At 42.9% G+C, this 14,430-nt stretch overlaps 1 protein-coding gene across 1 annotated transcript; it reads right to left on the bottom strand.

Annotated features, from left to right (window-relative positions):
- Positions 1-3,234: 3,234 nt before the first annotated feature.
- Mrpl15 (mitochondrial ribosomal protein L15) lies at positions 3,235-11,508 on the bottom strand. Its single transcript, XM_055603273.1, has 5 exons — positions 11,324-11,508; positions 9,865-10,019; positions 9,132-9,297; positions 4,456-4,579; positions 3,235-3,827 (listed from the first exon to the last, which is right to left on the bottom strand). The coding sequence occupies exons 1-5, from the start codon at positions 11,426-11,428 to the stop codon at positions 3,490-3,492; spliced, it is 888 nt and encodes a 295-aa protein (XP_055459248.1). The 5' UTR covers positions 11,429-11,508; the 3' UTR covers positions 3,235-3,489.
- Positions 11,509-14,430: the final 2,922 nt, after the last annotated feature.

The following is a 14,430-nucleotide window of genomic DNA, read 5'->3' as shown; positions in this document are numbered from 1 at the left end:
GCTAGGGTAGTTAGTCATTGCTTGGAGGGGTGGGGGAAGGGCAGTCCAAGGACCCTCAAAGTACATTCTGAGATGGAAGGCTGCAATGTGGTCTCCCTTTAGGTGACTAATTTCCTCTCTCACTTCCTGTGAAGAACTTTTCCTGTGGAGGCAGCGTCTGAGAACTGCGGTTCTAAACTGCACCACCAAAGGAAAGCCTCCTGCACAGTAAGGCAAGGCAGTAGCTTACCTAAGGCCATAGCACACTCTATATGCAGTTACTGGATGTGTCTAAGGAAATTTATTTCTATGCAGATAGGCTATAGCCAAAGTTCTCCTTAGATCAAGGAAGCATCCTTAAGGTGCCTCAGCTGAAGCTGGTGCTGATGGATGTGTCACCCAATGTAAAGAGCACTGGTTCAACCTCTGAACTGCAAAGAAGGATAGGAGAGATTTCGCAGTCTGTTAGACACTCCTTGTTGCTTTAGCCTGGCACTATGCTTCAATTTAAGGTGAAGTAGCTTATCTGATGCACCCCCACTTTAAGCAACTTAAGGCAAACAGGGCTCAGTTTAAATCCCCGAACAGTGAAGTGATCAGGAAGTCTGTATAAGTAGATGCCGTAGGGCTGGGTGCAGCTCTGCAGCCATGCTCAGCACAAGAATAAATGAAGTAAACCTGAAGCGAGACGAGTTCCAATACCAACAACCTACCCTTCGACTTGAACAGAACCGGTTGTGGGGCCGCTGAGGAACAATCAGCAACAGCAGCAGACTGGACATTTGGTTCTTCTAAACCTGCCAGGGCGTGGAGGCAGGCTCCAGTAACCCCAGCAGTAAGGAGGGGGAGCGGGAGCTACTGAAGCTATTTGAAGCTATTCTGAGCTACAAAACCAAAATACTTCATTATTACATAATTTTCAAAACAAGTAAAAACTTCTGTTTCCTGGCCATGACTTAAAAAGAATAAAATGTGCTCAATTCTTGAAGTTCTGGTTGTCAGCTTTGAACAGCTGAGATCTCTCTCCAGACTGAAATGTACCAACTCATAACTCACAGCGACTGACTCTTAACAATAAAAACATATTTTCTTTGTACGTGGCCATTCTTTGCAGTCTTCATCGCATCCTGTTATCTCTTTCCCCTTAAGACTATTCAAATGCATCTTTTAAAACACCTAATACTGGAAGTAAAAGATGCCTTTCCATTGAAAATGTTTTCTAAAGCAGGGACAGAAGACAAAAAATCGGATGCTTTCCCACGTTTCTGTCCTCATTCCTCTGCAAAAAGGCTAATGAAAGCCAAATGTGGTGGCACACACCTTTGGTCCCAGCAGCAGGGAGGCAGATCTGTCAGTTTGAGGCCAGTCTGGTCTACACGGAGTGCAGGACAACCAGGGGACTTAGTGCAGACTCCCAACCAACTCCAAAAAAAAGACTGATGAATCAATCGATTTTCTGGTAGTTATATAAAGCACCAAACTCAATATCCCAGTAGAATTAACGAATTTGGCACTTCCCCTGTCTGACATAAGTCATGGGACGATAGCTGAGTCTCCTTGCTGGATGCTCAGTGTGTTTACCTTAGTCACTACCTTTAACAGGACTTTCCACCCAAGACCACCAGCTCCCACAGGCTTCTAAGCCCTTCATAACAAGACTGGACTCTGGGTCTGGCTAACAGCTACAAAAAGGCTTTCCATGGCAGCTCCTAGAAACTTTCCTTAGAAAAAAACTGGCTTGCTGCTGCCTGGCTCTATTAGCTGTCACTGTTGGGAGCTCACCAGGGAGCAGCTGCCCTGCACAGCCAGCCACCCCCCAACAGAGTCTGGTGCTCACATGAGTACAGTGCTGTTTCCCGCAAGCCCTCGGAGTTTCTACCCACAGGGCTAAAACTAACCAGGTCTCTGAAAGATACAGACATATTTTATGAATTGGATTTTAAATTCACAGAAGTTGGTCTAAGGATGATTCTTCTTAGCTCTGGGTTCTGGCAAGTTTGTACCAAACAAAACTACGCAATCCTGGATAAAAACTGAAACATATTCTAGGCACATGTATCACTTTATACATGTGCCCAGGTCCAAAAGATATATACGGTATAAAAATCCCTAAGAGCAGGGGGCGGTGGCACATGCCTGTAATCCCAGCACACTGGGAGACAGAGCTTAGGCCTGGTCTCCAAAGGGAGTCCAGGACACCCAAGGCTACACAGAGAAACTCTGTCTCGAAAAACCAATGTCAGTTAAGAAATGCATGCAGAATTTATGGGTTTTGGGTTTTTAAGATAGCCAACTAGGAATCATTTTATCTGTGGGAAAATTGTAATGAACGATTCAAGATCAGTGTTTAATTGCTCAGCCAGGCATGGTGGCTCCCACCTGTAACCCCTACTCAAGGGAGGTAGAAGGGAGCCATGGGATGCGTGAGACCTTGTCACACACAACAGAAACTTTAATCGCTTACAGTAAATTAAGCTTTTGCAAGATTTAAACACAATTTCTCCTTGAAAAACTTTCTAACTTCTGAACCTCTTACAGGAACTAGATTTAAGCTGGGCACAGTACGCCCACCTGCCAGGGACGCTGAAGCAAGGGATTGCTTGAGCTCAGGAGTTCAAGGCCGTTGATAATGAGGCTTCCATCTTAAACCATCACCCCCCAAAAAATATAAAATCCTACCTTCCTTTTTCCTTTTTCTACGTGTTGATATAGCTTATATAATCATTGATCAAATTAAAAGACAAAAGTCTTAAAGTCTGAGATAAGTTTTTATCAATTGGAACACTATCTCGACCATTATCTATCGTTATGAAGCTGAGAGAATTAGTTCATTTCTGATCTTGGTTTCTCTAGCTCCACTGCTGCTATGCTGCTCGCCAGCTGCCAGTCACATTGGGAGCGTCCCTGTTGGGGGCTCACTGTCCAAACAATGGGTAGCAAAGCTTCCCTGGGGCACTGAGTAAAAGAAGCCATAGTTCCTTGGCACCTGTTCCCAGGCCTACTATTCAATTCACTGTTCTTGCCTTCATTCTGACAGAGCAGAAAATTCAGGTGAGAGAAGACCAGGAAAACATGGACAGTAGAGAGATGTTTTAAACTTAAACTGGGCTAGGCAGCAGTGGCCTAGCCTTTAATCCCAGCAGAGGCAGGCAAGATCTCTATGAGTTTGAAGTCAGCCATGTCTACGGACCTAGTTTCAGGACGGAAATCCACCTCCCCACCCCCTAACCCCCCCCAAAAGAAAGGTGATTTGAAGTAGTTTGTTTTTTTTTAATCACCTTTCTCAAGACTGCCATTGTTTGCATTGAGACATACACCCTCAACGGTTCAGTTCCTCCGTGCAGCTTTTGCTGCCTGATATTTAACTTCACATGGAAAAAAAAAAGCAAGAGAGCTGACCACAGCTTCACCACAGTGAAGGCTGGTATCAATCCTGAGGATTTCAGACACACAAGAAGCCATGTTACAGACTGTTTGGCTCTCAACAAGTCTGCTTTACTGGAGGGGAGTTCAGGAGCTATAATACTTGAGGAGATTCTCATCTGTAGGTTTCAGAATTTTCTTATCTGCCAGATTCACCACCCAGCCAGGAGCAAGACCAAAGAAAATCTGCCTTGGATCCTTCCGAGTGCTGAGCATTCTGAAGAGTTCATCTTTCGTGATATCAGGAAGAACGTAGCCATACTTCAGGGCAAGTTCAAGTCTTGCTTCGGGAAACTTGGCAGGGTCAGCCAGGTACCCCCGGTTTTTTGCATCAGTGTAATAGGGCACCAGCGATTCAGGTGGGAGCATTCGTTTTGGAATGGGTTGTCCCCGCAGAAAGAATGGAACAGGCTTACACAGAATTTCTAAAAAGAAATTTTTAAAAAGAGATGTAAATACTGGTTCTATAGATAATAACTCATATACTTTTAGTTATTAATTTTTAAATTGACTAAGATTGAGAACTGAATTCCAAAAACTTTTTAATAGGCTTAAGTAAACAAAATGGAAACAACTATTTTTAAATTTTTTTCATTTTTTTGTTATTCTCAGAGAGGGGCTTTTACATGTGTGTGCTGCATTTTTGGAGATCTGAGGACAACTTTCAGGAGTTCATTCTATCATGGGCTCAAACTCAGGTCAGGCTTACACAGCATGGGTTCTTGCCTACTGAACTATCTACCTAGCCTGGAAAAAGTTAATTTTTAATAGTTTGTATTTTGAAAAAGGAAGGCAAAAAGGAGAGGGGAGAATGAGAGAAGGAAGGTTTGTGAACATCTGCCCCTCTGAAAAGATTTTTTTGTTTTATTAGTTTTATTTATGTGTATGCATTTATGTCTCTGTGGAGATATGTGTACATGAGTACAGTGCTCAAGCAGGCCGAAAGAGGGCAGCTGTGAGCACTACAGAAGCACTAAAAACAAAACTGGCAAACAAACACAGTTGGCAATATGAGATACAAAGGGAAAGAAACCTCCGACAGAATAGACTTACCTAGACTTCTTGGGTCATAGAAGGCTGTAGTAACAACACCGCCATTTTTTTCAATTGCAGCAATGGCTAATTCTGAAGCCAACTGCACCTCAATATTAACTTTTGCTTGAAAAGTATCAGCACCCTGTCATGTTAAAACAAAGCCTGTTAGTAAATAGCTTAGCTGAAAGCCAATCAGCCAAGTGTCTGTTTTCAGCTGTGTTCCCCCTTCCAAAGTACCTGCAATTCTGTCTCTAACTAGTTCTCTTTGGGGTCTACTATGCTTCACTATCAGAAGCATCCACTCCCCAGGCTCCATTAGCAGAAACTATCTAATCCTAGCAATCCTAAAGTAGGATGGTTACTATGCCAAATTCAGATGGAGACAATGAGTCGGCTGAGTAATTTCACCCAAGACAAAGTAAGCATACTAATGCAGTCTAGTCAGAGCCTTTGAATTGAGATTTTTCTTTTCCCAATGCTGAGGCTGGAATCCCAAGGTCTTGCCTTCTACCAGTCAGCTACATACCCAGGACCACCTGTTCTTTCAAAAAAAGATATTTAAAAGTAATTTCTTTTTGTTGTTGTTTTCCGTTTTGTTTTTCAAGACAGGGTTTCTCTGTGTACAGCCTGGAACTCTCACTGTAGACCAAGCTAGCCTCAAACTCACAGAGATCCACCTGCCTCTGGATCCCATCCCGAGTGCTGGGATTAAAGGCATGAGCCACCATGTCCAGCTAAGTAATTTGTGTGTGTGTGTGTGTGTGTGTGTGTGTAGGAGAGAGAAGGAGAGGGAGGGAAGGAGGGAAAGAAGGAAAGAGGGAGGAAGAGGGGAAAGGGAGAGATTTGGATCTGATCACAGCATGCATGTTGAGGTCAGAGGACAATCTCCCTTTCCACATTTACAGGGCCTGCAGGGATTAAAAGCGTGTCTGTAGGTCTAAGCGGCCTTTACCCATGAAGCCGTTTTACCAGCCCATCTCTATTCTTAACCACAACATTACCTTACATTATATAGAGTAAAAACAAATCTTCCTGAAACTGGAGAGATGGTTCGGCAGTTAAGAATACTCGCTGCTCTTCCAGAGGATCTAGGTTTGATTTCCAGCACCCACATGGTGGCTCAGAACTATATGTAAGTCCAACTCCAGGGGATCCAATGCTCATGTCCTCTTCTGACCCCCCCAGGCACATACAGGGCACACAAGCACACATGTAGGTAAAACACACGTACATATAAAAAATTTTTAGTTTTAATAATAAAATTAAAACAAGTCTTCCTTATCCCTTAGTTTTATTAGATGAGAATAGGGTTTGGAACAGCCTGGAAAACAAAATACCTGACAATATTCAAGGGGTTCCTGTCTTTTGGAAAAAAAGGAAAAAGTCCATTTTATACTCACTACCAACTTTATTATACTCTCTAAAATGGAGGAGGCATTTACCTTTCCCTAGAATGTTTAATACTAGAAGATGTAGCAATGAATTTCCTGAAGTCCTGTCATTCAGGATATGCTAATTTTTCTCTAACTTCAAAACAGATTGCTTTTGCCTTTTAGTACAGCTAAAACTAGTTCCCAGTATGATTCCTTTCATTATAAATATTTTATATACTTCAAAATATCCTATTAGCTATACAATGTAGTTTTTTACTGTTTATATTTGATAATGGTGTGCATTTTTATAATTAATAGACTTTCAATTCAAAAGTACAGACCGGATTATTTGTAGGGTTTTTTTTTTTTTACATTTTAAATGTTTTTTTTTTTAAGATTTATTTATTTATTATATGTACAGTGTTCTGCCTGAATGCCAGAAAAGGGCACCAGATCTTATTACAGGTGGTTGTGAGCCCCCATGTGGTTGCTGGGAATTGAACTGGCTGGAAGAGCAGCCAGTGCTCTTAACTTCTGAGCAATCTCTCTAGCCCTTGGTCTGGTTTTTTAAATTACTACTCTGTAGCTGTTAAACCAGCTCACTATTCTGGCTCTGGTGTTAGTTTCAAAAAGTATTATAAACTGTATTTCTCAGGAAGGTCTACAAATCAACTTTCTTTTCCTTTCCTTGAGAATATATATCCCAAAATAATTCTGTGCTTACTAATCACAGCATCTTATTATCCACTATTTACCTGCAAATCTAAACTCAGAAAAGGCAAACAATATACAAGCTGTAAGTACCATGACTACATTTATACAATGATTGCCCCAGGGTAGAACTTTCAGGATAAAGTGTGCTAGCATAATACTAACATACCTGAAATGTATTCAGACATGCAATTTAAATACCACCAAGGTCATGGACTTTTCTATGAAGTATGTGTCTTTTTCTTTACATAATATCCACAATAGAATATTCAGGCTTAATTATGACTTTGGTATCGCTTTTCCAAATGAACTTATCTGTTTGTGGATTAATTAGATTTTTGTTTATTTTCTTTTGTTTTAAGACAGAGTTTTAAGTACAAGCCAAAGTTGGCCTAAAATTCACTATGTAGCTCCAGGTAGCCTGAAACTTCAGCCTCAAACTCCTGCCTTGGTCTCCAAAGGACTGGGATCACGAGTGTGCTCACCCACATCAGAGGATGAATCACACCTGGAAAGCTCTTAGCCTTAGGTTCACATTCTCAAAGGAATGTAAAAGGTTCTCCCATGAACATACGTTTCCCTCTGGTGGACACTAAGTTACCCACTCAGTTATGTAGTTAGGGTATGAACTACTGGTCCATCATTGACAGAAATTTTTACTGAGGCTGAAATAAGATTTAATTCATTCCATAAATATTACATAACTTTCAGAACTAAGATCAACAGTACTGGAACTAAAACAAAGTGCCTACCTTTATAAGGCTTAGTTGGTAGTGAGAAAGATAATGACATATTAGTGCAGTTGTGCACCAGATATTAAGAAAAATTATTTGGGAGGCTGGAGAGGTGGCTCAGCTGCTAAGGGCACTAGCTGTTCTTCTAGAGGGCCAGTTTAATTCCTAGCACCCATATGGTGGTTCATAATCATCTATAACTCCAGCCCTAGGGGATCCAAAGCTTCAGTTGGCACCACGCACACACACGGTACATAGAGATACATGCAGACAAAACATTCACACACATAAAAACATGTAAAGACATGTAAAGACACATAAAGAGAAAAATGCTTTGGGCTGGAAAACGCAGGCACAGAGTGTGCTTCTAAGAGTGGGAACAGGGCCACAGGCTGCACCTGAGCTACTTGCTGCCTCCTGCCAGCTTGCAATGTACTTAAACTATTTTTTTTTAAGTGTGGGTTGGTGAACAGGTCCAAGGCAGATGTAGTGGCACATGTCTGTCATCTCAGCAAAGGCAGGGGTCAGCCTGGTCTATAAAGTGAGTTGCAGAACAGCCTGCCAGAGCTGCCCCACCTCAAACAACAAAAATAATTCCAGAAAGATCTTCCTGACGCTGGAGAGAGGACTTGGAGGTTTAGAGCACTTGCTGCTTTTCCAGAGATTGGGGTTTGGTAGCTCACAAATATCTATAACTCCAGTTCCAGGGGATCTAATGTCCTCTTTTTAACTCTGCAAGCACCATATGGTACACATACATACAGGCAAAACACTTATATGCATAAAAGAAATCTAAAAAATTCTTTTAAAGACTTTTTTAAGTGATCTTCCTGATATATTGACAGGTTAAAAACCAAAAGAGGGGGAAAGCCATACAGAGCCACAGCAGACAGAGCTGTGCCCTCAATGTATGTCAGCTTTCTAAAACTACAGCTGGTTTGAGCCGGGAGTTTAGGTTTTTGATGTTACTGTTTGTTTGTTTAATTTTTATTTATTCTATGTGTATGTGTGTTTTGTCTGCATGAATGTCTGTGCACCATATGTACACAGTTCCCATCAAGGCCAGGAAAGGGTGACAGATCTCCTAGGACTGAAGTTACAGTTTTGAGTAACCATATGGATGCTGGGACTCAAACCTAGGTCCTCTGGGTGAACAGCCAATGTTCTTAACCATTAATCTATCTCTCCAGAATCCAGAAAAGTGGTTAAGTGTTGATTAATTAGCTTCCACAGATTCACCTTCCACAGTTTCAGCTACTGGTTGGCAGCATTCCACAACTTAGAAGTCTTTCTATAGAGCTTGGAATCAAACCAAGATCCTATACAGGCCACAAAGTGCATCTCCAGGACCTTTCAGGTTTTAAACTGTATTGAGTAGCATGAGGTCTCATGCTGCTCTACCCCATCCTTCCTAGACATGTCACAGTTTTCTACATCATTTTCACACTCTATACATTACCTACCCTGTACCACAGTATCACAATGCTATCTGCAGTTATTCCCTATCTTACTTAATGAAGGCTATAATGTACAAAAGCAGTATTGGTGACAAATCGAATATGACAAAGAGGAACCATAAGATGTGCACCTGAAGTGGAGAGATGGAAGTTCTCCATTTAATAGTCATTAGTTAAGGCTACTAAGAACTGTAACAAATTATTATTAACTTCCCACTATGCCTAACTTACAAATTAGTCTTTATCAGATGTCTTTATGAAAAAAAGAAAACACCGTCTATACAGTTTGGTGATGTCCACACTAAAGCATCTATGTGGTATGTGCCCCTCCCAGATAAGAAAGGACTATTGAGTATGGCAAAGTATCTATATAATACAAAAAGCAAAAAACCCAACAACAACAAAAACTCTAGAGTTACCTCTTCAACCAGCTGAACCCCATAATCCCTTTTAAGTGGTTGGATGGTCACACCTCTCCCATTGACAAGCTGGGTTAAATCAATAGGTTGAGTGGGATCAACTCGCCCTAAATCAATGAGATACTGCAGTCTCCTGAGACTCAAAGGCTGATACTGATGCCTGAAACTGCAAAACAGGAATAAAACAGTTAGAAAACTCCAAGTAATCTTCCTGTAACCTCTTAAAATCAACAAGCTTTGCTCTGTTTCTCTTCATTTATGAGTATAATACAACAACAGGGCTTCCTTTGCTCCGCTAGAAACAGTTTACCTCTCTAAACATTTACTTCAATTGCGCACACAAGTAAACTCACATAAGTCTAACCCAAAATAACAGATCACAGAGTAATAATGGTAGGTACCACAGTGTGCCATATAAATATATTTCATATATGTGTGTATGTGTGTGTGTGTATGGAAAGAATCATATACCTTTTTAAATTGCTAATCATCTAAGGAATCATGACAGCAATCATTATCTTCTTCATTCTGTAGGCTTGAGCTGAACAACTGTGTTTATATGCTTGCTACACACAAAAATACATACACACACTCTATAGGTTAAGTTTCGTTACTGAAAATTATTCAGAGGAACAAGTTTGCTTCTTCAAGTAAATATAAGGTTTCTACCAAATACTTATATAATTCTTACTGGAAATTACAGATTTGTACTTTAAAAGCAAAACACCCTTACCTGTGTCCTTCATTAAATCCATATTTTGGGATTACGAGGTAAAATGGAGTCTGCCCTCCCTCGAAGCCTAGTCGGGGCCGAGTTCCTCTCTGCCTCTCTCCTTTATGGCCTCTGCCACATTTCCTACCTCTTCTCCGATCTCTTGGACGTCTTTCCTACAAGGAAAAATGAGTTTTACGATCTTCAGGTGCACTTCTGAAAACTGTGTTCAACCTCATAACATATTCTTTTATTACACCCTTTATTCATGCAACCAGTGCTAGCTAAGGGACTGTGTGCCAAGCTCTGCTCTAGCTACTCACCTTTGCACTCCATTAACAGTTTTCTCAGAATCCAGCCAATTCTAGTAACTAAAATATAAGGTAAAACACAAGGCAAAGTTCTAATGATGGGATAGAATCAGATAGGAGTAACAAGCTCTCCAATAAGCCAGGTCTCCCAGCTAGTCAGCTTGTGCTGACCTGCAGTGACTACTTGGAGGCTGAGGCAGAAGGATTCAGAGTGTAGCCTGCCTTAGCTACACAAAGTCAAGACCAGCGCCCTTCCACCACCCCAACCCCCAATTTACTGACTCTGCCTCAGAATAAAGCACTTAAAAACCGGGAATGGGTTTGGGGCTAGGTAGCGCTCAGTGGTAGCGGGCCTAAATTCAGTCCTCAGTAGAAAAGGGGCTGAAACGGAAAAAGAAAATCCTAGACCTAAACAGCCAAGAGGCTTGAGAGATATTAAGGGCTTTATTTTTCAATTAGCCATAAATATGTATTTGTATCACATATGGCTAAGGAAAACTCCATTTTGAGCTAAGCACCCATCCTTCTAAATTCCTGAAAGATAAGCTTCTGGCAACTCTGAGTTGCTCCTTCTCCTCAGTATTGTAAAACTGTTGAAAATGATTAACCGCACGCTCTTGTTTCTGTGAACAAGTTAGGAGGCAGTTCCTCACGGAGCTGTAAATTCTACAGAAATGAAGTCATTTGTGACCTGTCTTTAAAGGCCCTCCCCAACCCCTTTAACGTGGGCCTCGATTCCAAACCTGAGCACGGGAACTGAGGATAGCTGCATCTTAAAATAAACAGGCTTATTACAACTGGATGGAATCAGGTAGTCTTTCGGTGTTTCTAACTCCGGAACAGAATCTTTCCTTTAATTTACCTTGTCACCCCACCCCCAGAAAATAAAGTGAGTTGCAGTAAGAGCCGTCAGTCAACATCTTTTCTAGCTGTACGGCGGGCTGCACATAAGACAGCTGAAGTAAAAAGCCAATTAATATATTTAGGATGACTCAGGCATTTTGCTAAAGCGCTTCAGTCTAAATACAATCTTGGATGAGCCATTCGGTAGTTCCCGGGAGTTCGCCCCTCTGCCTACTTAGCGTCTTTACGCTTTAATTCCGGCCGAACGCGTCCATCACCAGCGTGACGCGCCCCCAGCCCTCCCCGCACCACCGCCATCGGTTTACCCGCTTTCTGGAGCCAGGGTTGGGCTTCAGGTTGGCCAGGCTGACTCGCGGCAAGGACCGCAGCAGGTCCAGGCTGGTCCCGCAGCCGCGCGCTACGCCAGCCATGGCCCACGATCTCAAGGGCGCCCTGGGAGGCAGCGCGGGCTCCGCGTTGCTTTACGGCCTCGCTCCGCCCCTGTCGCGCTTCAGCGCGCCGGCGTCCCGGGATTGCGGCCCCTCGCTTCCGGCTTCCGGTCCAGGAAGCGGGACTGGTTTTTATTTTTTGGAATGTCATCGATATTTATGAGATCGTACATTAGCCTCCGGCTTCGGTGCCATCTTCTGAACGAAAAATGTTCTCTTCCGCCCTGAAATCGCTGTACTTTAGAGGATGTTTTGAGTTAAAATTCGGCTTTTTTGTTGTTTTAGGAGTGGCGTCTCCTGAAGCCAAGAGTAATCCAAAATATTGTGAGCAGTTTCTGGCTTTGGGGCTTTGGTAATGCAACTTTTACAGTGGCTGGCTCTAAAACTAATCGTCTAATAGGGTTCAAGCTGAACTTTTCTGTGGCATCTTCCTGCTTTCCGACTATTACTGAACTCCTATCTTGTCTTACAGTTAATGTTGGGAGCCATAATGAGCACCTGCTGTGTCCGGAAACCGAGTTAAAGTTAACCTTACCAGGATTCAGAGCTAGTGAACTTAAAGTGCCAAACGTGCTTAACTCAAAAATTAAATATTTTAAATACTTGTTTTGGTATACAAATAATACAAAAGTGTATTCCTTTTGATATTTTGCCATTCACTGTCTTGCAGGAGAATTGCTCCTGCTAGCTCTTACTAATAATTATATAGTGAAGGTGAGACAATTTGTAATGGGCAGCTGTTTCTAAGCCTAAACAAACTCTTTTTTAAAACGTTTTAATGATTCTTTGTGAGTTTCACATCATGCATCCAATCCCACCCTTCTCCCCATCCCTTCGTATCCACCTTTTGCCTTTGCACCCTTCCCTCAAAAGAAAGTAAAAATAAACAAAGCACAGAAAACGTCTCATCGTGGAAGCTGTAGCATGACATAGGTGTCCCACAATATACTCTTTTGTCTATACATCTTGTAAATGTTCATTGGATGGAGTAATTGGTCTGGTTCAAGGTCTCTGGCTTCTGCTGCACCATCAATATTGGATCCTCACTGGGATCTCATGATTATCTTCCTGTTGCCCAGTGTCATGGAGCTCCTGCAGCTTTGAATCAGCAGGACCGGCCCTTTCACACACTCCAACAATAATAGATGAGGTAGATTTTGAGGTTAGCCAACTCAAAGCCCTGGATTTGCGCCTGGGTGGTAGCTGAGGAGTTAGTCAGCCTGACTGCTCTCCCTTATCCACACCACCAGGGTGAGCTCTCCAGCAAGGCACCGGCTGGCTAGCTCACCAGTGCCGGAAGGGGACAGACAAGGTCAGCTCTCCTGCTGTCATGCCCTTGGGACAGCTCACCAGCACTCAAGCCACCAGAGCCAGCTCCACTGTACTGCTCAGTGAAGGTGCAGAGCCCGCTCTCCCAAGTGCTGCAGCTGTTGAGGGCTTGGGACAGCTCTCCAGCCCTCAAGGCTGGCTCACCCATGCCTTTTCCATCAGCACTAGCTCTTTATGTTGCCCAGGAAAGAGGTAGAGCCTGTTCTCAAGAGTGTTGCAGCCGGTGAGGGATAGGGCCAATGCTCCTGCTCTCTTGGCCCTGGTGCAGCCCCTCTCATTTCCTTACTGCTTGGGGGTGGGACATCATCTTTGTGCCTGCACCACCTCATGGCAGACAAGTGGCCATCTCTCCTACACTCAGGCCTTTGGCCTGGCTCACTCATGGCCCTACCACCAAGGCCAGTTTCACTGTGCTGCTGGGCAAGGTGCAGGGCCAGCTCCCAAGTTCTGCAGCCTTTGAGAGGTGGGGCCAGCTTACCAGAATGCAGCAGCCAGTGAGGGGCTGGGACAGTTCTGTGCAGCCCTTGGACATTACTTGGTTCCAGGTGACTACCCAAACCAGGAACGTCTACACGGTCTCTACTGGTAATATGAACCACAGACATCGACACCAACCCCTGCCACTGTATGGCCATGAATCCAGACATGGACCTCAACTGCAGCATGGGTTGGGATTTCACCTTGGGCTTAGGTGGCAGGGGTTACGGTAGGCTATTCCATGCCACACTCAATCCAGTTCCATCTCTCTTTGTAATGCTCAAATTATTCCACTGCTTCTCTTTCTTTCCCATCTGTCCACCACATACTTGCACACTGAAGTGGCTCCCACTGCAGGTAGACCACACAGCTGGAGGATTTCTGGGTGACTTCTGCCAGGGCCACGTAGTGTGGCAGCAAGCAGGCCTCTTAAGTATCTACAGCCTGCCCTGAGGTATATCATGGAAGCAGGCAGGTCTCTGGATGTTTCTCTCCTCCTGAGCTGTGTGTATGGTGGCTTCTGTGCATTTACAGCCTGCCCGTGTTGTCCTAACTACACCTTTTTGAAATTACTTGTAAACTTAGTGTGCATGTGTATTTTTGAGAGTTGGCAGAGGCCAGAAGAGGACTTCCAATCTTGTGGAATTGGAGATATAGGTGGTTGCCAGCTTGAGCTGCCTAAAACCAAATTCAGGCCCTCTGAAAAAGCAATAAGCACTACACTGCTGAGCCATCTTTCCAGCCCCAAAAATCAACTGTAAAACAGCTACATAAAAAAGTTACTCCATAAGAAAGTTCACTCCTTTAGACAATATTTTATAAGCAAGGCACTGTCTGAACTGATGAAAATATAGCAGAGGAAGTCAACCTAAATATTGCTCCCAGGTTATTTGAAATCCAGAAGAATTCAAAATCAACCTATTTTAAGCTTGTTTTTAAAAGATAAGCTATTGTGGTCTTGTAAAATAATTAGCAAAACTATTGCAGCCGTTCTCAACCTGGGGGTCAAACAACCCTTTCACAGGGGCTGCATACCACATGTACAATTCATAATGGCTACAAAATTACAACTATGAAGTAGAAATGAAAATGGGTTAAGACAGAAAGAAAGAAAGAAAGAAAGAAAGAAAGAGAAAGAAAGAAAGAAAGAAAGAAAGAAAGAAAGAAAGAAAGAAAGA

Source organism: Psammomys obesus, unplaced genomic scaffold (genome assembly GCF_907164565.1).
Source record: "Psammomys obesus unplaced genomic scaffold, mPsaObe1.curated_primary_1811, whole genome shotgun sequence".
NCBI classification, from domain to species: domain Eukaryota; kingdom Metazoa; phylum Chordata; class Mammalia; order Rodentia; family Muridae; genus Psammomys; species Psammomys obesus.
This window is presented reverse-complemented; position numbering and strand designations above follow the sequence as displayed.